The sequence below is a fragment of the Aricia agestis genome, chromosome 5 (genome assembly GCF_905147365.1).
Source record: "Aricia agestis chromosome 5, ilAriAges1.1, whole genome shotgun sequence".
Taxonomy (NCBI): domain Eukaryota; kingdom Metazoa; phylum Arthropoda; class Insecta; order Lepidoptera; family Lycaenidae; genus Aricia; species Aricia agestis.
Window position 1 is genome coordinate 10,591,703 of NC_056410.1, and position 26,921 is coordinate 10,618,623.

Sequence of the window (26,921 nt, forward strand, 5' to 3'; positions counted from 1 at the left end):
TTGATTATTTTCTGTCCGAATCTCTTACGAAATTTTAGGATATCTTGAGACTCGTTTCGTCTGGCGTGTATATTTAAACTATTGGGTGCCACTTAACTACGAGACATTTCTCTAACGAACATCGTAACGTAACGTTCCGTGATGTGTTTTTGTAGCTGATGCTATTTAATTGATACGATGGTGAATAATTATTTTCAAACATAAGTGAAATGCTTTGGAAATAAACAGTACCTTATATAGTGTTTTTTTTCTAGGTGGTTAACAACACTCGAAAAGCCAGCGCCGCTGAAGCATGGAGAGAAGGTACTTTTTTCTGGATTACATATTTTAACATTTTTATTTATGTATGTTCAATTTTAATGTACTTATGTTTGCCCATATTTCGACCGATGCAAAATATGTTTGTTAAATTCTTTAAGTTTCAAAAAGTTTTTAATTGTCCACCACTACAAAGCTATCGAATTGCAATTAAAAATTCCGTTTACTTTGAAACTCAACTCGGGCAAATTGTTGACAAACTTTGTAACGTAAAAAGCATTTCAAAACCCCTGGGAGTTTAGGTATTTTAAATTCAATTGGTTATTTCTGAATTCTCGCAAAGCTTTTAAAAGCTTAAAAAGAGACAGAAAATTTTTGCGTATCGTGAGGCTCCTATAAAATATCAATTCCTATCGGCTTCTCTTTAAGGTACCACTTAGTTTTGAATACCATAATCTAAAATCTAAATCCTAATCTGATAGGCTACAAGAGCTTCCGCCTGCGAAAGATCCAGTCGTCGCCACTGTTTCCAAATAATCATCTGTCATGTTTTACAACGAGCTCCACTTAGTTTAGTATATTTTAGTTAAAGTAACTTTGATATTTTCCAATTTAAAATTATTCCCAGGGGCCGGGTCGACGGTATCCAACGACTCGGGCGTGTGGACCGGGGGGGAGGGGGGCGACGTGTCCCCCCGCTCGCGCCACCGCCCCCGCAACCTCGAGATGGTGATGAGGGGCTCCCACAGCTTCCACCTCCGAGAACTGCATGTCGCTGATCTGGATCTCATGGGTGAGTTCACATTCTATTGTAGGTACCTATATCCTAAAATTGATTTATCTGCTCATGCCACTAGAGAAATTTTAAATTTATTAACAGGCTGATTGATGGCTAGTCTACGTTATTTGATCGGTTAGTGTGAAGTTAATCATTAATTATTCAAATTAGGATCTGGCTAAGATTGACACAACCCGATCCAATAACGTAGCGCGTTGGCCCACAATTTGTCCAAGAATCAATTTCTTTGATGTTACAATAAGAAGATGTTAGTACTTATGTAAGATCTAAGAACTTTGTGACCAAAATTCATTTAACACATTAACATTAAAACTTTATTTCAGACGATGCCGTAGTAACCGGTCACGCAGTAATACCTCTACCAAAACTTCCCAGTTCCTTCAACGGGGACTCGTCTCCGGAGTGCGATCTGCCCGCACCCACCTACGTTCCACCTTCCCCCATAACTCCTAAGCCAGTAGTGGACATGCCCAAGCAGAGCTCACCAATGTCCACCCTGGACCGGTACAGAACGCGAACTAGACCCACCAGAATACAGACCACCAGCGACTACAAGGATGAAGAGAAATTCGTCTTGGATAGAGCACAACCTGAAATATTAAACAAACAGGTAAAGGTACAAATTGGAAGCCGGCTACTGCATGAAGTTGCAGCAGACGAAGTGTGGTCGCGATAGCCGACACTGCTGATTTCTATGTATTTTTATGATTATGAATAAGTGTCGCTAGCTTCGTATCGCAAGCTGCGGAGAGTATTTCATAGAAATCATAAACCAGTAGTGTCGCTGCGACACGTCGCCTGCGGTTGCTTCATGTCGCCTGCTGCCAACCGACACCTTAAGACAAAATATAAGTATGAAAACTCTTTCATTTACATTAAGCACCTGTCCACATTGTTCTTTTATTAGCCCGTCATTGAAAAAGGTGGTGAGACCGCATAATATACTTAATCCCAATTTAAAAAAAACCTGTTATTTGAAAAAAGTAATTTCCGGTAACGAAAATCTAACACTCAGCAACAAGACAAAAAAGATAGATAGAAGAAGATAAAAAACGTAACGTTAAATCACGTGCCAAATCAATGAGATACAGTGCCAGGTACCAATTTGCGACCGGCACCGTAGAATTAGGTATTGATTATACAATATTTAGGTAACCTATGTTTTAGTTCCTAGGTAGGAGCCACGACACTAACAATCTTTTGTTGCATATTCAGAAATCATTCATCAAGTCATCCAGTGGTGTAACGTCTCCAACTACGGTCTGTTCGAGCAAGGAGTCTAGTCCATCGTACAAGAGTGATGAAAGCCACTTCTGTAACACCAGCCCATGGCAAAGTCAAGCTGCTGGAGAGGCAATGGCAAATAGGTAATGTATTTTCTATTAGTTAGCCGGTAAGTCTTATTATACTTACATCTAATTTTGTTTCTTGAATTCACGAATATAGATATCGACATGGTGAAATCCAACCTAAATACTTTTTTTCAGGTCACAAGATGACGTGTCTTTGGCATTAAGTGTTTCAAGTTGTGAAGACGACAAATCAAAGGTAGAAACGAAGGATGTAAAGGTGGGATCGGAGGTTCCAATGAAAACTATAGTCATAGTGGACGAGCCCCCAGTGCCACATCCGTTGTTGATGAAGTCTCTGACGCTAAGCCAACATGATGCTCTTCGTAGCACGATGATGGGTAAGATTAAAATATAATATGACAACAAGATGTAGCTTGAGTTTTGATATACAACCATTTATCTCTCCTCGATAAAATTATCTTAAGCCCTTTGCCGGGCTGAAAGTATCTCTAAAAATTGTAATTTTATACCCATCTAAATCAAATCAATGACTCAAATGTGTAAACCTCAGAACCTTCTAAAATCTGTGGTGTAAACTGTAGAAGTAGCAGACTGACAGGCAAATACGCTCTTATATTATATAATATTTTACATACATATTACTTTTAACCGTCTATCGGACTTATCTAATACTTTCATAGCTCTTGGTTTTGGAAGTATTGGATAAGTGTTTTACGTTCACGATCATAACAGTTCACTGACCACGCAAATCGTTCTATTTTTAGGTTCAATGACAAGTTCAAATTACAGTACAACAAGCACATGCACAAACCAAAGTAACGATCCAAATAATTTGACTCTCACCCTGGAGGAATCTAAATTCGATATATCAGCTCTAGAAACTTCTACGCAAAGCTTACTGGACGACGAGACGTCGCCAGCTGACAGTCTTATATCGTCGACGAGCACAAGCGACTCAAACAATGATTTGCACATTGAAAGAGATCCTCCGTCCATTTCTAGTGCGTACCAAACTGCTAACACCAAGACTAGGACACCAGAACCGATTGTGGAGGAAATAGATGGAGTTATGGATGATCATTTTGCACAAGTCAAGGACGGAAGGTAATGATAATAGCTTGCACTATCAAAAAATTTTATTCATAAGCAGATGACAGACCTACACATTCTGGTAGCTTTATGTCAAACCTAGCCACCGGATCATAACCAAAGAGAATATAATCATTATGATCATAACTAACAGTGATATGATAGTACTTATATCTTATCATATATTTTAAACGAGCAATTCTTGTATATTATATGTATATAATTGGAATCTCGGAATAGGCTCCAACGATTTTCATGAAATTTAGTATAGAGGGGGTTTCGGAGGCGATAAATTGATCTAGCTAGGAATCATTTTTAGAAAATGTCATTTTCATCGAATACCGAGCAAAGCTCGGTCAAATAGCTAGTTATAGTAATATAGCATGGCATGGATATAGCCCGACTGACGTAGGTCTGTCACCTGCTCAGAACAGGAAAATAAGGTCACCTGAGACAATTTCTTCGATGGTGCAAAATATAGATAAAAACTATTTTTTTCACCAGTGACGAAAGTGGAACTATCGGCGAGGGAGCGTGCGAAGGCAGCAAGAACAACACACCGCCCTCCCCCGGCACACCCACACATGCGTCCGGATCATTATCACTGTCTGACGGGAGAGACTTCTTCGACGATGAAATAGCTGATCAACCAGCACTTTTGTTTAGAAGTAAGTAAGAAAGATGTTTAAGAAAAAAAAATAACTAACATTTGAAGCGATTTCACAGTTCATACTCTTTCAATGTGTTCATAAAATTTACTTAATTAAAAGCGCCGTTTCAATTATAATATGGTCAATCAGTAATGCTTGTTTATTGTGTTTTAGAGAACAACCACGGCAGTCCGTCCGTGAAAAGGGCAGATTCTGACGCAAGCAAAATGAGGAAATCCAAAGATTTCTTGTCCAGTCCAATAGCCCAAAGAAGTCGAAAGTGTAAGTAGAGAAAACTTTGCTAAAAATGTGAATAGTTGTTTATTAGTATAAGTCCGTAGTTATTATCCAGACTAAAATCCCAAAAATTTTAGATTTTATCTAATATCTGGAAACTGAATATAATATTTGAAAACTGAAGGAAACTGTACGAAACTTCATGCCTTCTGTTTTCATAGGCGGACGGAACCCGACGGAGCGGACAGCCTCACTGGACACGCTGTCGAGCCTGGCGTCTGATGATCTCATGATGGACAACGACCTAGCACAGTCCATCACCAGCTTACAGAGCGTCGACGATTATATTGAAAGGTATGTTTTGGCAGAAAAAATAATTGAAAATGTTTAGGATTATTTGATCCTATAAATTCTTTACTTTGACATTATGAACTTTGTGTGTCGTGTCATGGTTTGAAACATGATAATATTATGCATAATAACATTTCGAATTCAGTAGCGAAATGCGAAATGAATACTTGCGGTATCTATCTCCTATGTCTGTGGCTAAAAGTGTCGTGCCAACTTTTTGGTCTTAATTTTTTCCGTCTAGCCCCCTTTAGCAACGCGCGATAAGGAACTTCGTTCAAAAAAAACTTTCGATTTAAATTACTTTCGAAAGTTTGACAATATGAATGTATGAATTCGTACTAGGAGAAAGAGCTGTATGGAATACGAAATTCACATTTTCAACAGACTCGACAGCTCATTGCGGAGTGGGCTGAACTCTTTGGACGAGCGACAGCTTCGCCAGGAGCTGTCGTCGTCGAAGGCAGCGGTGCGGCAGTGGAGCCAACTGCTGGAGAAGAACAACATGCTGGACCGACAGTTGGCGGCCATGGCACAGGGGAAGCCGTCGGAGTCGCTCAGTGGCAGCAACACCAGCCTCAGCAACATCGGGTGAGTACTTTTCTTGAATATTCTGTACCGATGAGTGGTGACGATATCTCATTTCCAGAAGAAAAAGGTGTATGGATATAAATTATAAGTTAAATCTACAACACATACAATCTGTGGGCGATTCTGCTACAAAATGTTATAGCTTAAAAACGTTAGCCAAATATCGAAAATCTTTATGATGTCTTAATTAAAGTAATTATTTAAAGTCTTAATTAAATACGATTAGGTACGTACAGATTGCATTCCTTTATCATGTTTCGGTCATTGCATACCTTGTTGACATTTTCTTCGTACTTTTTGTAACTATTTATGCATGCAATAACGAAACATAATAAGAAAGTAAACCACAATGATAAATATTAAAAATACGTGACGAATGCTACACTCCGTGATTTAAAAACATAATGCATTCAAAATAAAATTTATTTTTTGGAATTAAAAATTTGGAAAACTCTTGATAATTTTATTTACATTTTAAAAGTTACTAAATTGACATCGGAAATTTTTACCCATTTTCATCGCTAGGTCATGGTAGTTTAAAGCATGCAGATGCAACTGGCTAGCCAAACAGTGCCAAGGCAAGACCTAATTTGATGACGGCAATATAATATATTGGTAGGTGTAACAAAACTAAGTGATAATACTTCAATTGTGTGTGTAGTGTGTATGTGTTTCTTGTAAAGAGTTCACCGTGAAAGTAGCAGCGCTGAAAGAGCAACTTTTTATTTAACTTAAGGCTCAGTAGTCCCTAAAATAAGCAGGTCGATGTCTGTCAGTACGAATATCGACGTAAAGGACATTAAAATAATATATGATATCAGCGCGCCTTTTACAGTGGCGTTTACGCGCTCGCCGCGTGCCTTGATAATAGGAAATAGGAGAAAAAACCTTTTGTTTTTAGTATTACACAAATCAAATATATCAAATCGTTTAGGTTAGGCAATCGGTTACGACAAATGTACTACATTTTTTGTTTTTACTAGAAAGTGTGTAATTTAGCCATAAAATGATTTAATTATAAAAAAACAGCGTTATAACAGTCATCTTTGAGATTTTTTTCTATCGAGCAGAATTTTTCAAACTGTGTACTTATATATACGCAAAGGCAAAGGTATTTATATAATATACCTTTGCGTATAGGAAATTTTCTCAATTTTAAAACGGTACTTTTTTATACTTCAAAAATGACATTTTCTTTACAAAAAACATTATCTAAAAAACTCATTTTACGTAGTTGCAACAACCACAGCGCCTTAAATGTATAGTTCAAATGTAAATTCATGACGAGACTGCGCTTGCCCATATAAATCACAAAAAAATTGCTCTTTTAGCGCTGCTACTTTCACAATAAACTCTATACAGAGGCCTCATACACATCCTAAAGTATTGTAACTTTGTTTAGTTACAACTTGTATTTTGCGCCCCCTGATGGATGACGTAAGAGGACGGATTTTGTTGAGAGAAAGAATGTTTTGATAAAATCAAATTTTTATTTTTAAGTATTGGTAAGTACTCAAATTTTAATTTAAAAAAAGTTAAGTATCAAAACTCGTGAATTCTAAAAAAACTTAGGATTTTTTTATTGTATGAATAGTGCGATACTGGTATTGATATCTTGCTTTCTCATTTCACTCAACTAATGATATATTGATACCAACGTGAACGTCTAATTTCTCGTGAGCTCAGTACGTAGAATATGTTCCTATTATGCATTGTTCAAAAGCAAACAAAAGATATCATAGCTCGGAGACAAAGAGAAATTGTCACGAAATATCAAACAAACAATTGCCGGCGTGATTAGTAGCAGTGGTTAAATGTTTATTGACATTGTTTATGGCTCTGGAGTCTGGATTCATCGCTATTAATCAAAAGTTAAATAACATTTTCCGCTTTTAAGGCCTTTTCTTCAGATATTTTCGTTTACATAGGTAATATAGATTTAGGCCCCAAAAACAAAAAGCCGAACTACCGCAATTTCTCGTATCAATGAATTGAATAGAAAAAACTTATAGGAGGTACCTAGAAAAATTTTATAGGAGGTACCTCGGATCGTTCTCCGTTAAATTGCTAATGGGATATTGTAATTTTATAACCGTTGCTTTCGTATGAGCACACTATGATCGAGGTGGGGACTCCGTATTGTATCTAGCGCGACCTTCATATTGAAACAATGGTGAATTTCCCGTAAACTACAGGTCGGCCTTCAACCGTAAATTCATGGTGTTGAAGCAGTTGAACTAAAAAAGTCCGTCAAATATCCAAAATTAGATTGGAAGCGAATTCTGATGTTTATTAGTTTCAAATATGCGTCAGTCGTGTGAAATACCGCAACTTTTTCGTCAGGCTATTGGTTTTCGAGAAATATGCAGTTCTTTTTAAAATTTGCCCTTACAGTTAGGAAATACTTTTGAAATCCCAACGAGTTTACAAAAACTTTATTGAATATCTCAATCCAATTAATTAAAGTTTTTGCCAGAATGTGGCAAGCAGTGACGTTTCGCAAGTAAAATTTCGCGGTTGGTCTCCCGATTTTCAAGGTGGATTTAGCGTGAGCTTTGTGTCGAAAGGTCCTTGCACCATGAGGTAATCGGGCAGCTGGTGGTTTCGGATCATCTCGCCGCCTGTCGCCTGCCGCGGCCGCCTGCCCGTGCCGCTTGCAGTCAGTGTATCGACGCGCGCGCGACCGTACGTTACTCGCTGCGGTCATTGAACGATAAACTCAACTCAATTGATTCAGTGCACTGTGCAGTGCGTGTTGGTGTTTTTGAATATTTAGAAATTGGTGAATAATATGATATATACAATCGACAACTCACTGTTCAAAAAAAAAGTTCCTAGCGGTTTAGATTAGTTGGTAAAAGTTTTTAGCTTTTTATGCTTTTTTCGAAAATTGTGAAAGTTCCAGAAACAACCACATGGGATTAAATGCAATATCAAAATACTGGTAACAATAAAGAAAAAAAAAATGAAAACGAAACCGCGTGAAAACGACTTACTTAAATAAGTAATTATTTACATAAACAAAACAAACGAATCATAAAATATATGTAGGTAAATAATAACGATTCAGTGTGACTTGTGAGCTTTCATCAACCTAAATCAATAAAATTGAACCTATGCATATTATAACATTATTCTAACATAAATTCTACAAACAAGCGACTGATATCGTATCAGCATTTCCTATCAGCAATGTTATTAAACTTTGCAACTCAAATGTTTCCAAACAATCTAATGCCAAAATGAAGATTGCCATGTGTGATGTGTCACATCTGGCCTTTTGGCCTTTTATGGAACACGTGCAAATGTGGGCCCTCGTAAATTATAAATACGGGCCTTGTGCCGTACCCTAATTCCGTTACATTTAAACGCTTCAATGAGCCCTTAACAATCACTAAGCTTTTTTACTACGTACCTCGTCTATTACCTACTATGGTATTGGTATCCTACCTGCTTTTGAATGAATCTTTCACTATTTATTCTTATTGCCCTACATACAGGCCACAGGGCTATCGGTTATTGTTCGTAAATTTCGTAAATAGGATAAAATAATCCTCTATTTTAACAAATTGTTAAAACTACATAATGTTAATCTCCTAGCTTTCGTCCTGGTTGTTTACCTATACACAAATAAAAATATCTGTAGTGTAGGCACTTAGATAACAAGTATTGATAACAACTAACAGAAAAGCAAAACTTTTCAAGACGTGGTCCTTAGTTTTCAGATACACATCTATATATATACAGTGTGTAACAAAAACTAGTGATAATACTTTAGGGTGTGTACGTGTTCCTTGTAGAGAGTTCACTGTGAAAGTAGCAGCGCTGAAAGACCAAAAACACGTACACACCCTAAAGTATTATCACTAATTTTTGTTACACACTGTATAGATGTGTATCTGAAAACTAAGGACCTTAGATTAGATAGCCTTTTACATGCTTTTATGATTCAGATAGTGATATCAACTATACCTGGGTGTAGTTGTTTCAGTATAAAGGCTTTTAAAGATAAAAGGGTCAAATGTTTGTTGTTGTAGGTTGTGAGTACTTTTAAGTGTTCTCAACATCGACGCTCTTTAAACCTACCTAGTACCTACCTGAGTCCCAACCACCTTTTAAGAGGCTAAAACAACGCAGTACGCACATTTAAAGTGCCTTGAATACCTTTTCTAGTCCTTACTGCATACCTTCCGTGGGTAAAATGAACGTTATTTTTATGGAAATTTTAAACATTTTTACTGCCTTAATCAACAACCCAAGTTAGAATTTCTTGGCAAATATACTATGAGCCGGCCCTACGTAAAGTGGGAAATAGCTACGAAGAAGACAGAATATAGAATTTAAAAAATAAAAATACATACGACGGACGTAAAACCTCCTTTTTGAAAGTCGGACAAAATATAAAAAAATGTTAAAACTTTCGAGTCCACAGCAGACAGGCAGTCTTAAACGTTAATTGCAGGGTTGGTGTAAGAACTTCAGCCAAGCTTTGAGCGGAACTTTAGGGTTATCAACCCTAAAGTTGTTAGCAACTCGTTGCTATAGCAATATCGAATTGCCTGATATTTCGGCATGTTGCATCGATAAAGTAGTAATTGTTACAGTACGTAGTGTAATACGGTGAACTTTATCTCGAATTATTGTGCCATAGTCCATTGTTTATGCGATTAGAAAACAGTTTTGGGTCAGTCGACTAACATTTAAAATTTTATTACTCCCGAGCAACTAAATAGTGCTTTCGTAAAATAATAAAAGTAAGTTAATAGTTTTCCTATTTACTACAAACGGTAGTTAACTTTCTTTCAGTAGATACTACAATTCCTATATGTATTTTTAATCAAAATTTTAATATGAGTACTGAGCTACTATAATATATTATATAACAAAATTGAATAATAGTATTGCAACAAACATCGATTATAAAAACCCACAAGATGATTTGATAAGTTCAGGAACTTTGATTCTAGACAAACATTCGTTTTATTCGTATAATACTACTAGCTGTTGCCCGCGACTTCGTCCGCGTGGACTTCAGTTTATAGCGCGCGATGTCAACAAAATTGGTGTCAAAAGCTTTTATAAAAAAACCCTGGTACCCCTTAAATCAATACAGCTGTGCAGTGTGCAAACAATAAGTACTTCATTTTTGTATGTTAAACTTTATATATTATGCCAAATTTTAAAGCTTATTTAGCCCCCCAATTACACAACTTTACCCATAAACTATTTATCATTGATAGGTTTAGCCCCAATTTCACCAACGTCTGTTAGTGTTAACAGCTTGTTAAAATATCCTGTCTTCTCTTTCATTCATATGAAAAACGAAACAGCTAACGTGATACTAATTCGAGCATTAACTTTAACAGTCGTTGGTGAAATTTGGTCTTAAGGTTACGTCACTGCCTGCACAGATAAAGTACTGAGTTATTTAATACCGTAGAATAGATATAACAATCGAAAAAAATCGAGACTTAAATGTAAGATGATACCACCTCTTATAGAAAGACTTTTGAGCAAGCGTCAGCGCGATGTAGAAGACGCACGGCGCCATCTATTATGAATTTTTTGAACAAATTTACGACCCTTACAACCCTTTTTTCCAGTAAAAAAGTAGCCTATGTCCTTTCTCAGGCTTTAGACTATCAGTATACAAAATTTCATTACAATCGGTTCGGTAGTTTTGGCGTTTGGCGTGAAAGCGAGACTGACAGACAGACAGACAGACAGAGATACTTTCGCATTCATAATATTAGTACAGATTATGTGCACACTGCACAGCTGTTTTTGGGTATTTTGATTAATTAAGGGCCGCGCTACACCGGAATGGCAGCGGCGAGGCGAGCACTTTCAGCGCTGCCATTCCGGTGTAGCGCGCTGCGCGGCCCTAAGAGGGGTACCACTTACCAGGGTTTTAAAAAGTTTTTAAATTTGACACAAATTTTGTTGACACCGCGCGCTATAAACTAAAGTCCACGCGGACGAAGTCGCGGGCAACAGCTAGTTATGAATAAAAACAATAATATATAATAAAGTAGGTATGATTAGTTCTGTTATAATAATGAAGTAAAAATAAAGCGCCATCTGTTTTCATATATTAGAACTAAAATGTAAAAATATTTTCTGGATGGAATATAGGCCAACACAACACACTCGAACTCCTTAGAAATGCAGTAGGAGTTCTATAAGATCAGATAGATTGATTATTATTATAGCAAGTGATAATATTATTAAACATAATATTCTAACGTATTAAAAACTATAAATAAAAATATAATAACTAATAAGTATGATTAGTTCTATGTTACAACGAAGTAAAAAAAAAGCGCCATCTGTTGAATCGTATTAGAACTAAAATGTTCATTTCATCGCGTCGATATATTTCTGGATTTTTTATAATATTATACATAAAATATATTTAAGATTTTTGAAATATTATTTTAATACACATCCAAGACCCAGGAACATTGAAAACTTTTTGTTCCGCCTGCGGGACTCGAACCCAGGACCCCCGGGATGAGCGCTGGCCACGCGCAATGCGAATTCATTTTCATCGATATTTTCATGGAAATAAGATATTTTCCCACATCAAAATGTAGCCTATGTCCTTTCTCAGACTCTAGAATAACTGTGTACAAAATTTCATTGCAATCAGTTCAGTAGTTTTGGCGTGAAAGCGAGACAGACAGACAGACAGACAGACAGATAGACAGACAGACAGACAGACAGACAGACAGAGATACTTTCGCATTTATAACGAAGTAAAAAAAAAGCGCCATCTGTTGAATCGTATTAGAACTAAAATGTTCATTTCATCGCGTCGATATATTTCTGGATTTTTTATAATATTATACATAAAATATATTTAAGATTTTTGAAATATTATTTTAATACACATCCAAGACCCAGGAACATTAAAAACTTTTTGTTCCGCCTGCGGGACTCGAACCCAGGACCCCCGGGATGAACGCTGGCCACGCGCAATGCGAAGTAATTTTCATCGATATTTTCATGGAAATAAGATATTTTCCCACATCAAAATGTAGCCTATGTCCTTTCTCAGACTCTAGAATAACTGTGTACAAAATTTCATTGCAATCGGTTCAGTAGTTTTGGCGTGAAAGCGAGACAGACAGACAGACAGACAGACAGACAGACAGACAGACAGAGATACTTTCGCATTTATAATATTAGTATAGATTAAGTGCCTGCGGCATGTGTGGATACAGCATAACGAAACATTAAGAACTAATGGATGCATAAGGTCTTAATACTCTCTTAGGTCTAATATCTAATTCTCAACTCTCAAGTCTCAACTTTCCACGTTTTGTATTCTGTATGAAAAGAAGTGTTACACACATTTCCACTGACAACCGCAATTAAAAAACGCCGAAGAAATCACTTTTGTTGCGATTTCTACTGACAATTTGAAAGCGAATGCAAAATCTCTATGATTACCCAAAATCAAGGTTAAAAATTAAAACAATGTAAATTTTAAAAATTTGAATCTAAATATTTAATCAAAACAATGTACATATGTGAAATGTGAATGTGCCGGCTTTTAAAACTCGCTGCCGTTTTTAATTTTTAATCTTAATTATAATAAACGAATTAATTACACGTTACTTAAAACATGTTCGTTCTTAATTACTTGTTAAGTTCAAGATAAGCGACGGTGTCTGGACGGTGGCTACAAATATTTCAGATCTGATGGTTAATCTACTACATAATATTTAGGTTATTTTATTGTTCTGCTAATTATTATTATCTGAGAGCATTCGTGTTGATTAGTAAAGAAAGTTTGTAATACACAAATCAAACTATTTTATTATTCGTACCTAGTAACATACGAATGTATATATAATAAACAGTAAAATACGAATGTAATCTAGTTCCGTACATTCCACAATGTAATATAATTAATAACGTCCTAGTCACCTAACCTAACAAAAACCTCAAAAATGGGTCACATGTTTGCACAATCCGTTAGAATCGAACCGTAATTAGCGCGAACCGAATTTTTATTTTTTATACTTAGTCGAAAGACGTCATAAAAAGTAATGTACCAGTTCGAACCCGACCTAAACCTGTCATTATGTATGTAAGCGCAGTCTGCGCTTTGCTTTTATGATTTCTCGGTCTATAATTATTACTATAGGTTACTTTGAATATCTATTCTAGCGCTCTGCGGAGATTGGAATCAAATGTGATTTTTGAAGATAATTATTGTTCTTAGTGAAAAGTGTGTGAAAACTTTACAAATAAAAGTGCAAAAAACTTTTTTGTGATGATGGACAAAACGAAAATAATGTTGGACAAGGAGGTTCCGATGAAAGGGATAGTGGCTCAGGTGGTCACCATGCTCAATGGTCAAGCGCAAAGGTATGTTATTTTTTTGAAATAAAATAAAATAAATAATCCTTACCTTTAATATCTAATTGTCATTATGAACGCATAAGCGTACTTTAATTTTAGTTCTGAACAATAATTGATGAGTATCTCACGTATAATAATAGAATAAAGAGTTAAGAGATTCTCCTTATTCGAGAGGGATATACTTCAGGACAGTGTGTTGTGGGTAACGTCTGTATAATCTGGTATAATTTTAATACTTTGCCCTAATTAATAATAACTATATTCCTTGCTTAAAATTAGAACAAGCATTCGTTTCACCGAAAGCGGCTAATGTGGCCAGACGTATGCAACCCAAATGCAGACTCAGTAATTAAGATTAATTATTAATGATCTCGTCAGTAAAATCATAGTAAGTAGGTAAAATGTGTGCATCTGTAATTGATAGACAACGGTATCATTACACTCGCTATTTCTGTTAGGTTAAAAGTCTGTTAAAACCATAAAGTTAATATACCGGACTAGAGCAACAATCTCGAGCTGTCAAACGAAACCGAAATTGGTTTCATCTGTGTGTAAAAATATGTGTACGTATACACTTACACAAGCATGATTGAACATGATTTCTATGAGATTAAATTGTCAACGTGCGGCACGTGCCGACTGGACGTCAAAAAAAGAGTGCTGTTGTCATGTATCACAATTCACACGTCTCTTTTTAACACGCAGTGTTACTGATAGTGACATCTCTCTTGCTCAGGCCTTTGTTTCTCTATTCCACTAGGTATATTAACTTTATGGTTAAAACAGACAACACTATTTAATCAGGAACTAAAAGCGTATTATGCCAATGTGGTTAGATTTCCTGATCGCATGTCTTGCTTCTGAAATACATAACCGTCCATACTTTTATACCTAGTTAATTTACCTGAACTTTTGTTCCTGTAGCAACGTTAGGGTAGGCAATCGGTTGTGACGCCTTTATTGACCCTAAGTTTCCTTGATATATTTCCTATTATAATAAAAAACATAACATAAAATATGCTAACTATGTGAAATGTATTAATTTTCGCTTGGCTGGCCTTCCATTTACCCCATAAAACTGTTAAAGTTCAAGTAATTTAGAATGTTAATATGTTACAACTTCTAGTGAAATAAAGTGTAAACTTCTCACGAAGTAAATGTTATTTACAATCCACTTTTGAAACCTAAATCATAATATTTGACCCATTATAATGTTACTTTTCGTAACAAAATACAATTTTAAAACAAACTACATAACTACATACAATAACAAATGAAATTCTAGAAATCTTAAAAGTTTTCTATTGTGATTTTGCAACATGAAGAGAAAGCTGGATGTATTTCTTTTTAATCAATGGTGTCAGTTAAATTATTAGCTACTATTAAAATGCTTATATTCGAATTACAGTAGCGTTAAACGATTATAATGATAGATAAATATATCTAATAGGTTGTTAAGCTGTTTTTTTTATTACTCAAAATAAAATATCTGCAGCTGAATAAGCTGAATAAGCTGAATAAGCTGAATATGCTGAATTTTATAATAGTAAATTATGATAAATGTGCCCATTACTAACTAGTCTTAATTATTTAGTTTTTTCTCCCCCAAAGCTTCTACTTAATTTTATGGAAATACTTTCAGCCGTTGCCGAGAAATTGATAATATAAATGCACAAGATTATCTCATTCAAAGTTTTATACATATTATGGAGCATTACATACTGACCATAAATATTTTTCTTCGGAAAAGAAACGAAGGGTAAAGGGAATCCTTGCAGATTGTAGTTACATGTGAAGGGACCAACCAACATTGAAAGTACAAGGCCTTTTGTTGACTTGCAATATGCCACAATCCACAATTCTTATTTACCTATTTTACTTTTTCTTGTGTTTCATAATATTTTGCCAAGATGCAAAATATAACATAGAAGCTTCTGCCTTTAGAAGCTTACAATTTTGACTTGGTAATTTTTATGCACTAAACTTTTCTAACATAATAAGGAGTGCCAGTCACCTCAGTCGATAAGTAAATAAGATGTGTTGATTTTTTATTGCAGAACTTAAATCCTAATTTCATTGCTACCTACGCCTGATTGTGCTAAGTGCATAGATGAACACTTCAAATTCTGTGCCGTAATTCAACTTCAAATTATATACGCAATGAGTACGAGGAAATTTGCAGTTAATGCTTCTAACAGTATTAAATAACACCTGTCGGTGCCAGAATTTCTGTTCGCAAAAAATATTAGATGGATGATGTTGAGCCGTTACGTAATTTGGTCAACGGTATTCGATACGGCCAATGATGTTACATGGCCCATAGATTTTAAATATTAATGAACTTGATATAACACATTATAATTTTAGATCGAAAATTAGTTATTAGTTGAACTTTCTACGTAGTTTCACCCAGTTCCACATACGGCCACTTCATTAGCGCCGCTATCAAAATTAAAATTTAATCTTGGTTCCCGGTATGAGCAACCAATTAAGATTGTGACAGATTAGGAACCCTATCTACCTTTTGGCTTTGCTGGACCCATATGTCGGCTAAAAAATGTTGCTTTCTTTAGGTATATTGGATTCAGTAGTAGAAAGTAACACCTAAATATTTTATGATTATTATTAATTGTAAACGTATGGTGATCAAGGGCGTCGCCAAGGGGGGGCAGGGAGGGGCAGCTGCCCCCCCCCCTAGAGATTCTAAAAAAGTAGCCAAATATAATGCAAACAACGACCACTATAATATTAAAATCTGGTAATAGATGTAAGGCTCGTAGTGCAAGTGAAAAGCTTCATGTGCTGTCGACTTTACCTACAATTCATACCTACTTTTCTCATTCATAGAGAATAAGAAAAGTATGAATTGTAGTAGGTAAAGTCAACTTGCCCCCCCTGCGCCATCGGCTGGCGACGCCCTTGATGGTGATTGGTGATGGATAACACTAGTGACGCTATCCACCAGTTATAGTATAGTCAGTTAAAGACTAGAGCTTAGCAATTACTGTGGAATATTGAGTTTATTAAGACTAACTAACTGTTTTGTTAAACACTTTAAATTTAATAATAGTGTCTCCTATTCAAGGAATAACGAAACAATAAATATATTTTATTCGGCAGAGTAGGCGTTGACACAAATATTACCGCTTTCAAAGATGATATAATATATTTTAGTTTTTATTATTCGTAGATTTTTTATGATTATTTTATGAATGTGGCAAAATTATTCTACTTTTGAATTGTTGATATTTCTTCCTATTTAGAAATATCGAAACATATAAGCTATTAATAAATGTTATCGAAACATTAACCCCCTTATTAATGTGTTGTTATATGTTTTGTTATATTCTGATACGTTATATTGTTTTGTTATATTATTCTGATACGTTAGAAATGTCCCTTGAGTGTGGATTATCTTTGACTAGAAAACGCTCGCAACTCAGTTGCATCAAAATTCGTTTAATCGTGCGGGAACCGTACTTATCCCTGGGATAAAAAATATCCCATGTCCTTTCCTGGGACCAAAATAATCTCCATACCCAGCAAAATCGGCTTAGCGATTTAATAATAATATCTATATCTATGGACGCTTCACACCACGTCAGTCTGGCCCCGTGCTAAGTACCTGAAGTACTTGTGTTATGGGTATTGGATACCAGACAACGGAAATATATTTAATACTTTTATACTATACCTACATATATTTCAGATTTTTATTATATTAAACACATATTTAATACACATCCGTGACCCAGGAACTTTGAAAACTTTTTGTTCCGTCGGTGGGATTCGAACCCGCGACCCCCGGCTGAAGCTACCTATAATCCACCAACTGAGCCACATAGGTCGATTTGGCCATGAAGAGATAACAGACAGACAGACAAACTGTCGTTTCATAATATCAGTATGATTTAGCATTGTTGCGGCCGTCGTCGGAGGGATAATATTTATCTCACCAACGCCCGTTCTACACATTGGGCCAGAGGCTGGGCCAGCGCGCTCGCCAACGCGCTGGCCTATGTGGAGTGCCGGCATTAGACAACAAATATTATATTTGTGGAAGCACCGATCATAAAGTGACCAAAATTTTGACTCAAAAGTAGCAGTCCTTCCGTCCTATAGGTACATAATATTATAAGAATTAAGAAGCTTTCGAGAATGAAGTAATAAACAGGAAAACCACAGGTATATTATTGGTGTCATAATATATGAAACTGTATCAGTTTGCCTAAAGCCGCACCCACAAATCTAAGGGTCACTTCACACCAAGATATAAGTACATATAAAATAAAAAATGCTCATAAGTTATATTATGTACTTTTTATTGGTTCACGGAAACAAGCTGTTTCACGAAATTATAATTGTGTCGTAAAACTTTTATATACAATTTGTTTTATTAGTTTACGATCAAATAACTTTAAATACTATAAAGCCTTCGGTACTCGGTAGTATCTGTCTGACATTTTATAATCCTGTAAGGCCTACCTAGAATACTTTTATCTATAATATTATAAATGCGAAAGTCTGCCTTACTCTTAAACCACTATAATTATTCTGATCAGCCTGCCTAGCATACGCCAACGAGATATCTCACTGTCGAGATAATAATTATAAACTACTCGTCTCATAATGTCAAAATCTCGACATTATCTCGACAAAACTATAGAGTTTTGTCGACAAAACTATAGAGAGTCGCGTAGATCTATTATCGAAATACCACATTTTTATAGAAAAATGTTTTATTTCGATGATAGATCTACGCGAGAAATAATGTTTGTCATGCTAGGGTCAATAGAGATGAAGAGACAAACCATCAAACATCGAGAAAACATGTAGAGGGAGATATCTCGTTGGCTTATGCTAGGCAGGCAGATTGGATATAGATGGATATAATTTGAGCCCCCGGAAGGACATAGGATACTTTTTATACCCGAAAAAGGTACGGTTCTCGCGCGATAAACTAATTTTAGCGCAACGGAAATGCGGGCATCAGCTAATTACACTTTAGTTAATGGCTTTTCTGCCAATTATTTGTAAGAGTAATAGAATAAACATTTAGCTACGGAAGGAAACATAACTGTTTTGTAGAATATTAGCATCTCTAATGCACTGGGACTACACCGTTCAAAACATTAAGATTATAATTATAAAACAAAAAATATTTATATTGTTATTACTAGACATCGGATTATATGCAATTGCATACTTGCATATGCAAAAATGCATATAATGGCACTTTTTAGGTGATAGTGCATATTTTGGCTATTTTTCGTTGATAGTGCATATTTCGGTAGTTTTATGCCCTCGTAGTCTCCAAACTAGCTATCATGACACACAACGAGGCCACAAAACAGAGGAACGATAGATCAAAAAACTTGAAATATGTGGCTCCATCCCCATTTAAAGAATGCAATACTGGGTTACAAAATTTTTCTTTGTAGTTGGCAATATTAGTAAAAAATTTGAATACTTATAGTTAACGATTATTCCATAAAACTTCCATGGGCATTAAGTTTGCAATCGGAAAATGTTGGTAGAAAATTATTATTGGTGCTGTGCACAGAATACAAATTAGTTACGTGCTGTATAAGAAATTAAAAATCCTGGAATTGATGAAATTATAAAAATTGACGATTTTATTAACGGCATCACGGGAAAACTCTTCAAAATAAATACTATTTTTAAAAATACCTAAGTGATTTTTTATCCTGCATATTTTGTGCATATTTCGGCCATTTTTCGTGCATATTTGCATGCATATTTCGGCACTTTGATCGTGCATATAATCCGATGTTTAGTTATTACATATATATTATGTATATATTATATTCTATCTATTATATATAACATAAAAAAGTCTATGGCGTGATGGACTACAATTAAAATTAAGTAATAATATTATTTCAATTATCCTTGGTGCGAAAAAACTATATACAAAGATATCAAAAAAAGGATATGGGCGAATAGCCCATAGACGGCCCCAAATTACATAATATAAAAAAATCATCTCTAATTCTTATAATATGGGCCCCAAAGGAACTGAATGTCGAAGAGGCGACTAGCGATAGATGTCTGAAGGTTGTCTGCGGACGTGATCCTTATCTAGACGTGATCGGAGCCAGTCAAGTGTTTCAAATTAGGAATTTCGTGTAGGTTGACCTGTATCATGTTTAAGTAGTCCACAAGTCACAACACACCTAGTGTTTGCAAATATATTTTTTGATGTCTATAAAACATATTTTACAAGGCTACAAACGCTATAATCTATACTTAATATTATAAATGCGAAAGTATCTCTGTCTGTCTGTCTGCCTGTCTGTCTAGCTTTCACGCCAAAACTACTGAACCGATTGTAATGAAATTTTGTACACAGATAGTCTAAAGCCTGAGAAAGGACATAGGCTACTTTTTAACTGGAAAAAGGGGTTGTAAGGGGGTGAAAATGCGTAAAGTTGTTCAAATTAAGTTAGTTCCAAAAACTCATAACAGATGGCGCCAAGAGTCGCCTAGATCGCGCTATCGCTTGCTCATATGTATTTCTATAAGAGGTGTTACCATGTTAAGGTCAGTTTTTTGATTCTTTCGATTGTTATACACGTTATTAATTAATAACTCACCTACCAACTTAGAAATCAGAAACAACAGCGCCAAAACTACTGAACCGATTGTAATGAAATTTTGTACACAGATAGTCTAAAGCCTGAGAAAGGACATAGGCTACTTTTTTACTGGAAAAAGGGGTTGTAAGGGGGTGTTTATGCGTAAATTTGTTCAAATTAAGTTAGTTCCAAAACTCATGGGCTGGGCTTAGTTTTTCGATTCTTTCGATTGTTATGCACGTTATCAAATAACTGACCTACCAACATAGATATCAGAAACAACAGCATACCAATAATAAATACTAAATACTAAATAGCTTATGGGTAAAGCTAAAGTTATGTAATGCAGCTAAGTTGTGTAAAGCTAAATAAACGCCTTTAAAATTTGGTATTAAAAAGGCTTAATTAAAAAAAAATATTATGTGCACACTACACGGCTGTTTTGGGTATTTTGATTTAAGGGGTACCAGGGTTTTAAAAAGCTTTTGACACCAATTTTGTTGACACCGCGCGCTATAAACTTAAGTCCACGCGGAAGAAGTCGCGGGCAACAGCTAGTATATTATATTGAAATCTTCGTAATTTCGTAGATGTTCCGTAGAGCGTCTACGAAACCTCTACGAGAAAAGTCTACGAATAAAGGCACCAAAATATGCAGTTTAAGTTTTGAAATAGTTTAACCCTAGAGTGCTAGTGTAATTTTATAGTCATCATGCGTTTGAAAGTAAAATAATAAATACATATTATACCTATTCAATCTTTAATAGCAATTTTACTAGCGTCCACAGTAAACTAATTGCTATTTTATTTTTATTGCCTTTGCTTCGGTTTCAACAGCTCTTGGCTTTAAATTAAATTTAAATACTAGTCAATCATTAATTATTTTCTAAATAGATTAGTTCTGTTAAAAACAGTTCCTTCTTTTCATAATTCGTATTTAATTATTTTTTAATACGAGCATCGATTTTGCCAAACTGTAACTTAATATGAACATTATCTTCATAGAAAAGTGAGACCAGTTCATAAACCCAAACCCCAAATTCACAAAATTAAAAATGTAACAGTTGAGTACCTTAGTATCACACTAATGATATTGTGATACTTACTACTAGAAGAGAGAGTTCGACAGCTTGCGTTGCTAAAAATGCAGGGAACTAGGCGTGGACGATAAACTCTAAGGTTGGGTTGCACCAGAGGCGTGGTTAAAGTTAAAGTTATGGTTATAGTTAAGGCAAATTTAACTTTAACCTTAACTTTGACCACAAAAATAAATAAAATATCTTTTTATTCAAAATGGGTATCATGATACACAGAATTTGACAGAAGACGTTGCTGGTCCGACAAGGCTTTATAAGAACGTGGGCGGGGGCGCTGCTGGTAAAGGAGAAGTTCCAAAAATTGCGTGTTTGTATGATGACAGCGTTAGTTATAGTTAAAGTAAGTTGGTGCAACCCACCCTAAGACAATTCTAGTTTGTTTTTCCACCCCATTATTTGGCAATTATAGGCTTCATAGGTGCCACCATCAGAATAGGTACGACAACTATGCAACAGTTATTTGACAGCAGATAGTGGTGCTAAAAATATTGGGTACTGTACAGTATACCATGCCATCTACATGTGAATTATTGAATGGTAAAAGTTCGTTATATCACTGTGTGTTTGTACGTCAGTCGGCGCGGCGCGGTCCCGTTACTTTGGGACAGTTCCGCTCCGCCGGGTGCGCGCGGTAATGGCCCTATGCACAGTAACCTGCAATTTAAGAACTGCAACCTCACTTTACACCTATTGTGCAAGACGCACTTACACTACTTGAGCACCGTAAACTATAATCTTATGACAGAGTTATATTTCAATGAGATTTCTTAGGTGTTAAGAGCTTGTGTCTATCTGATTTATATATATATTTTTTATGAAATAAGGGGGCAAACGGGTCACCTGATGGAAAGCAACTTCCGTCGCCCATGGACACTCGCAGCATCAGAAGAGCTGCAGGTGCATAGGGTAGGGATGGGAAGGGAAGGGAATAGGGGAGGGAAGGGAAGGGAATAGGGGTGGGTAGGGAAGGGAATAGGGTAGGGGATTGGGCCTCCGGTAAACTCACTCACTCGGCGAAACACAGCGCAAGCGCTGTTTCACGCCGGTTTTCTGTGAGAACGTGGTATTTCTCCGGTCGAGCCGGCCCATTCGTGCCGAATCATGGCACTCCCACGTACATTGCAATATCGTAACAATTCATAGAATTATGAGACATAAGAGTATTCTATTTGATCTGTAAATTTTGGGCTATGAATAAAAATGGACAACGTGTATTTGGGCCGTTTTTTAATCGTTAGAGGAAATTTTATAACGCAAGGTAGGCCTGTCATTAAAATACAAACTAATTGAAAACCTAATTATCCAAGATCCATCTAATAGAGTAATAATAATTCAAGCTAGAGTCCTGCCTCGCTTAATTTGGTACTATAATTTATCCTTATTATATCAGCCATTAGTGAAACTATTTTCGGGTACAGTAAGTGAATCAGCTGGGCCGGTACGCGGTATTGAGCGGCGCGCGCATGCGTCCTGCCCGCTCGAGGACTAGACCCCTTACAAACAAACAAACGCCCGCGTGACACTGACCTACACGTCCGATACTAACCTCTTTAGACGCTATTTACCAGTGCTAATTTACTTTTAAATATACCTTCATATAGATACGTGTATACGATTAACAAAAAATCATTAAATTGGCTGCTACGAATGTGAAAAAACTTTAAAGTTGTTCCAATGTCGAAAGTTTTGCCGGTTGTGAAATGTGAAAAGTTAATACCATGCAATCCTGCAGTAAAGTAATAAAAGTCTTATTGGAAAATTATAGCCCGTGGGAAAAAATATCCACTTGTTTAAGTAAATGTAGAGTAATTTGCCGTAGTGGAAATTAAATTAAAAATGTTTTTAATGTTATTTAAAAATTGATGTTTTAAGTGTTTCCTATACACGAACCATTAAAACTTGAGTGATGGGGTCCTAACTGTACTTTTGCTGTTTTGTTTGTTTTGTTTGTAGATTAATAACACCTCTCGGGCAATTACTCTGAAACGATAACAACATGGTGCGCTATGGTGGTGTAACGGTGGTTTTGAAAAAAGTTGACTCTAAACAGAGTGTAACAAAAGAAATCGGTGTGATGATTGTGATCGGTTCGGCGTGAATGGTTAGGGTCGTCGAGAGAGGCGATATTCCGGCGGCGCGGCTCGGCGCGGCTCGGCGCGGTGCGATAGCCGCTCGCACCAACTTCAGTAACGAGCGTACTACAGCCGAGTGCGTGCGCGCGAAACGCGATGCGGTCTAGTGCCACCCTGTCTCCGGGCCATACCCTGGGCGCCAGGCGGCAGAAGACGGACCTGCAGGTGGCGGAGCCGTCCAGGTCCGCCAGCCCCGCGCCCAGCCTGCGCAGCCAGCGCGCCAAACAATACAGGTGCTCATTACTGAATCGTGTGTGTAATGTTTCCTTGTGATTATATATTATAATTGAAATTTTATATTTCGTACAAAGCCAATTGCGTAGGATTCTGTATTCGATTTCTTCCGAGCCTCGTGTTATTATCAGCGTGTTAGATACCGTTATCAATTGTATATCTAATGGTAGATTATTCACGCTATCAATGACACCGGAGACACCTGATAGGGTGGTTTCACAATTTTTGTTTTTATTATTATTTTTTTCTAAAATAAGCGTTTGTATACATTCGCAACTTGTTGATGAGCGAGACCTTGACCTGATCCAGTGGTTGAACTGTCTGAGACGAGGTTACAAGAACAATGTCTCGATCTGTCCATTCACATGAAATATATCAAGGACTTAGAAACGTGTTCCTACACGAAATGATATCATTCGCTTAATTTTATTATAAGGTTTTAGATATGTTATAAATTGTAATTGGAATGACCAATGACCAATGACCAATTAATATATTTACTTGCTTAATTTTATTGCACAGTTTTAGTTATCGTGGAATTAAAGTGACCAATACGTTGATTGGAGCAATGTGGTTTGACTCTACTATACTAGAGTTAATTCTATAGCTCTATGTTGTACGGGGCGGTCATGCTCTATTGGCTGATCTCGTAACAATGATATCCGCCTGTATATTTCTTTCCTTTCTTACTACACTTTACTTTCTCGTTTATTTGCATTTCTCTACTTTTAATTAGTGTCTCTGCTAAGTGAAATGATTGCCTTCTAACGCTTATTATTTTTCTTAATTACGATAGCAACAGAATTGTTGTTTATGCATTTATGCATATGGAATATAGAGCAACAATAATTCATATTATACAAACATCACGCCTTATTACTCAGAAATTATAATAGGTAATATGTATACATAACAATATCAGCTGTGTGAGTGTTCATAATGTGTCAATGTTTTGCTATATTATAGTGCAGTGTTATATTAAAGTGCTTAGTTATCAATGACTTCATTTTATGCTACTTTTTATGCTACTCGTACATACAGCTTTTCTATAAATCAGTTTTCCATTTTCATCACCTTAATGGGGCTTTTACTGCTATCATCAGATAAAAGTAAAGACCTAAGGTAACTAAAATGAAAAGTTAAACTCAAAATTGGATACTTATAAAACATTTTATTGTCTAGAAATACTACAAAAATGCGTACAATATAATAGTGTAGGTACTACACTGAAAATAGTACACTGAATAATTTTATGTTCTAATCCACAAGGGAAGTGGCAAAACTTCACTCGCTTCATGATTTGGTGTATAAAAGATGTGTACATTGTACAGAAAGTTAATAATGCAACTTTCACGCAAATTTCTTTGACTATAATACGCCGGATGATACCAATGGTAGTGATACTCGTATCACTGCCATTTTAAGAAACAAGTTGTCATTAGAAGTTACTTTACCATACACTAATTCTTTATAAGGTTAGCTACTTACACAGACTTTAGTTACTTAGCATTATAAAGATCAATATTATCGTTATGCGTTAGGTATAACATATAAGTTACGATTATACTATTTTGTACTAGTCCTAGATACGTTAGAAAAGTCGCTTGAGAGACCAATAAAACATTGTTAAACTATTATAATATTATGCGTCTTAATATTAAGTTCAATAGTAAAGGGGTTAAAGGTAAAGGAAAGAGGTACACTGTACACATAAATATACCTTTATCAATGTTTCGTGCTAAAAATAAGTGACAATTAATTTTAAATTGTATAACCTAATGAAGTAGTCGTATAAAGTATCCTGAGGTCACCCTATTTCCTTAACACGATAACTGCTGAAATCGCGCCTATTGGGACGAGAGTGCCGCAACGGCTGTGCTAACGATAGCGCCAGGTAGGAACGCAAATTTCATTCCCTACTTGTGCTACGGTCCTACGTGGCGGGTCGCCGGCAGCTAGTACGCGAGTGCGTGCCGACCTGCCAGGTAGGGTATGATAAAATAAAATAAAATGTTCACTTAAAGTCACAAATAAAATTATTTCATTTAAGTTATTGTGTTTTGGTTCTTTTGTCACACAATAGAAAGTGTGTACTTGTAACTTGTATCATAAATCATAATATATTATGTCCATTACAATTTTTTAAACATGTTAATTGTAATGCATGTAGAGTAGATAATAAGATTAATAAGGCAATAGAGTTTCTATTGCCTTGTAAAAAATTAAATGCAATGTCCGATGCAGACTACGCATCGAACATCACATCCGTTATCTCGCGATCTCGTACTGTAATACTGTAAATAAATAATCAATTAATTAAAATATTTACAGTTCATTGTACATTTCATTATACAGATTTCAAATAAACGTACAAAATATATACTTTCATCGTCGAAATACCACTAGTTTGTTTCTAGCGCGGTACAGCGACATCTATAAGAAAAATATTCAACTACGTAATGAGGGATTTTCATTTATATTTTTTAATTTTAATTTTAACAATCTTAACTAGATGGCGTAAGTATATATAAAATTACTAGCTGTTGCCCGCGACTTCGTCCGCGTGGACTTCAGTTTATACCGCGCGGTGTTAATAAAATTGGTGTCAAAAGCTTTTTAAAACCCTGGTACCCCTTAAAATACCCAAAACAGCCGTGTAGTGTGCACATAATATGATTTTTTTTAAATTAAACTTTTTTATACCTTTTAAAGCTTATTTAGCGTTACACAACTTAGCTGCATAATGCATTACACAACTTTAGCTTTGCCCAATAGCCAATAACCATAGGCCATAAACTATTTAGTATTTATTATTGGTAGACTGTTAGTGGCGTGGCGCGATCTAGGCGAGATCGCGCTATCGCTTGCTCATATGTATTTCTATAAGAGGTGGTACCATGTTGAGATAATATTTCGATTCTTTCGATTGTTATACATGTTATTAAATAACTCACGTACCAACATAGAGACCAGAAACAACACTATTAGCGCCATCGGTTCCAGTTTTTGGAACTAACTTAATTTGAACAAATTTACGCATAAACACCCCCTTACAACCCCTTTTTCCAGTAAGAAGTAGCCTATGTCCTTTCTCAGGCTTTCGACTATCTGTGTAGGTACAAAATTTCATTACAATCGGTTCAGTAGTTTTGGCGCTGTTGTTTTTGAATTTGATATCTAATCTAAGTTGGTAGGTGAGTT

General features: G+C 35.8%; 1 protein-coding gene across 9 annotated transcripts in view; it reads left to right on the top strand.

The window, feature by feature from the left end:
- LOC121727379 overlaps positions 1-26,921 on the top strand; it is an 88,932-nt gene that overhangs the window by 41,642 nt on the left and 20,369 nt on the right. For all 9 annotated transcript variants that reach the window (XM_042115174.1, XM_042115175.1, XM_042115177.1 and 6 more), the window contains exons 7-16: positions 255-303; positions 887-1,051; positions 1,381-1,667; positions 2,273-2,424; positions 2,545-2,747; positions 3,135-3,474; positions 3,964-4,127; positions 4,284-4,391; positions 4,568-4,700; positions 5,082-5,285. In XM_042115174.1, the coding sequence (XP_041971108.1) occupies positions 255-303; positions 887-1,051; positions 1,381-1,667; positions 2,273-2,424; positions 2,545-2,747; positions 3,135-3,474; positions 3,964-4,127; positions 4,284-4,391; positions 4,568-4,700; positions 5,082-5,285 (1,805 nt within the window). The remainder of the gene's footprint in view (positions 1-254; positions 304-886; positions 1,052-1,380; positions 1,668-2,272; positions 2,425-2,544; positions 2,748-3,134; positions 3,475-3,963; positions 4,128-4,283; positions 4,392-4,567; positions 4,701-5,081; positions 5,286-26,921) is intronic.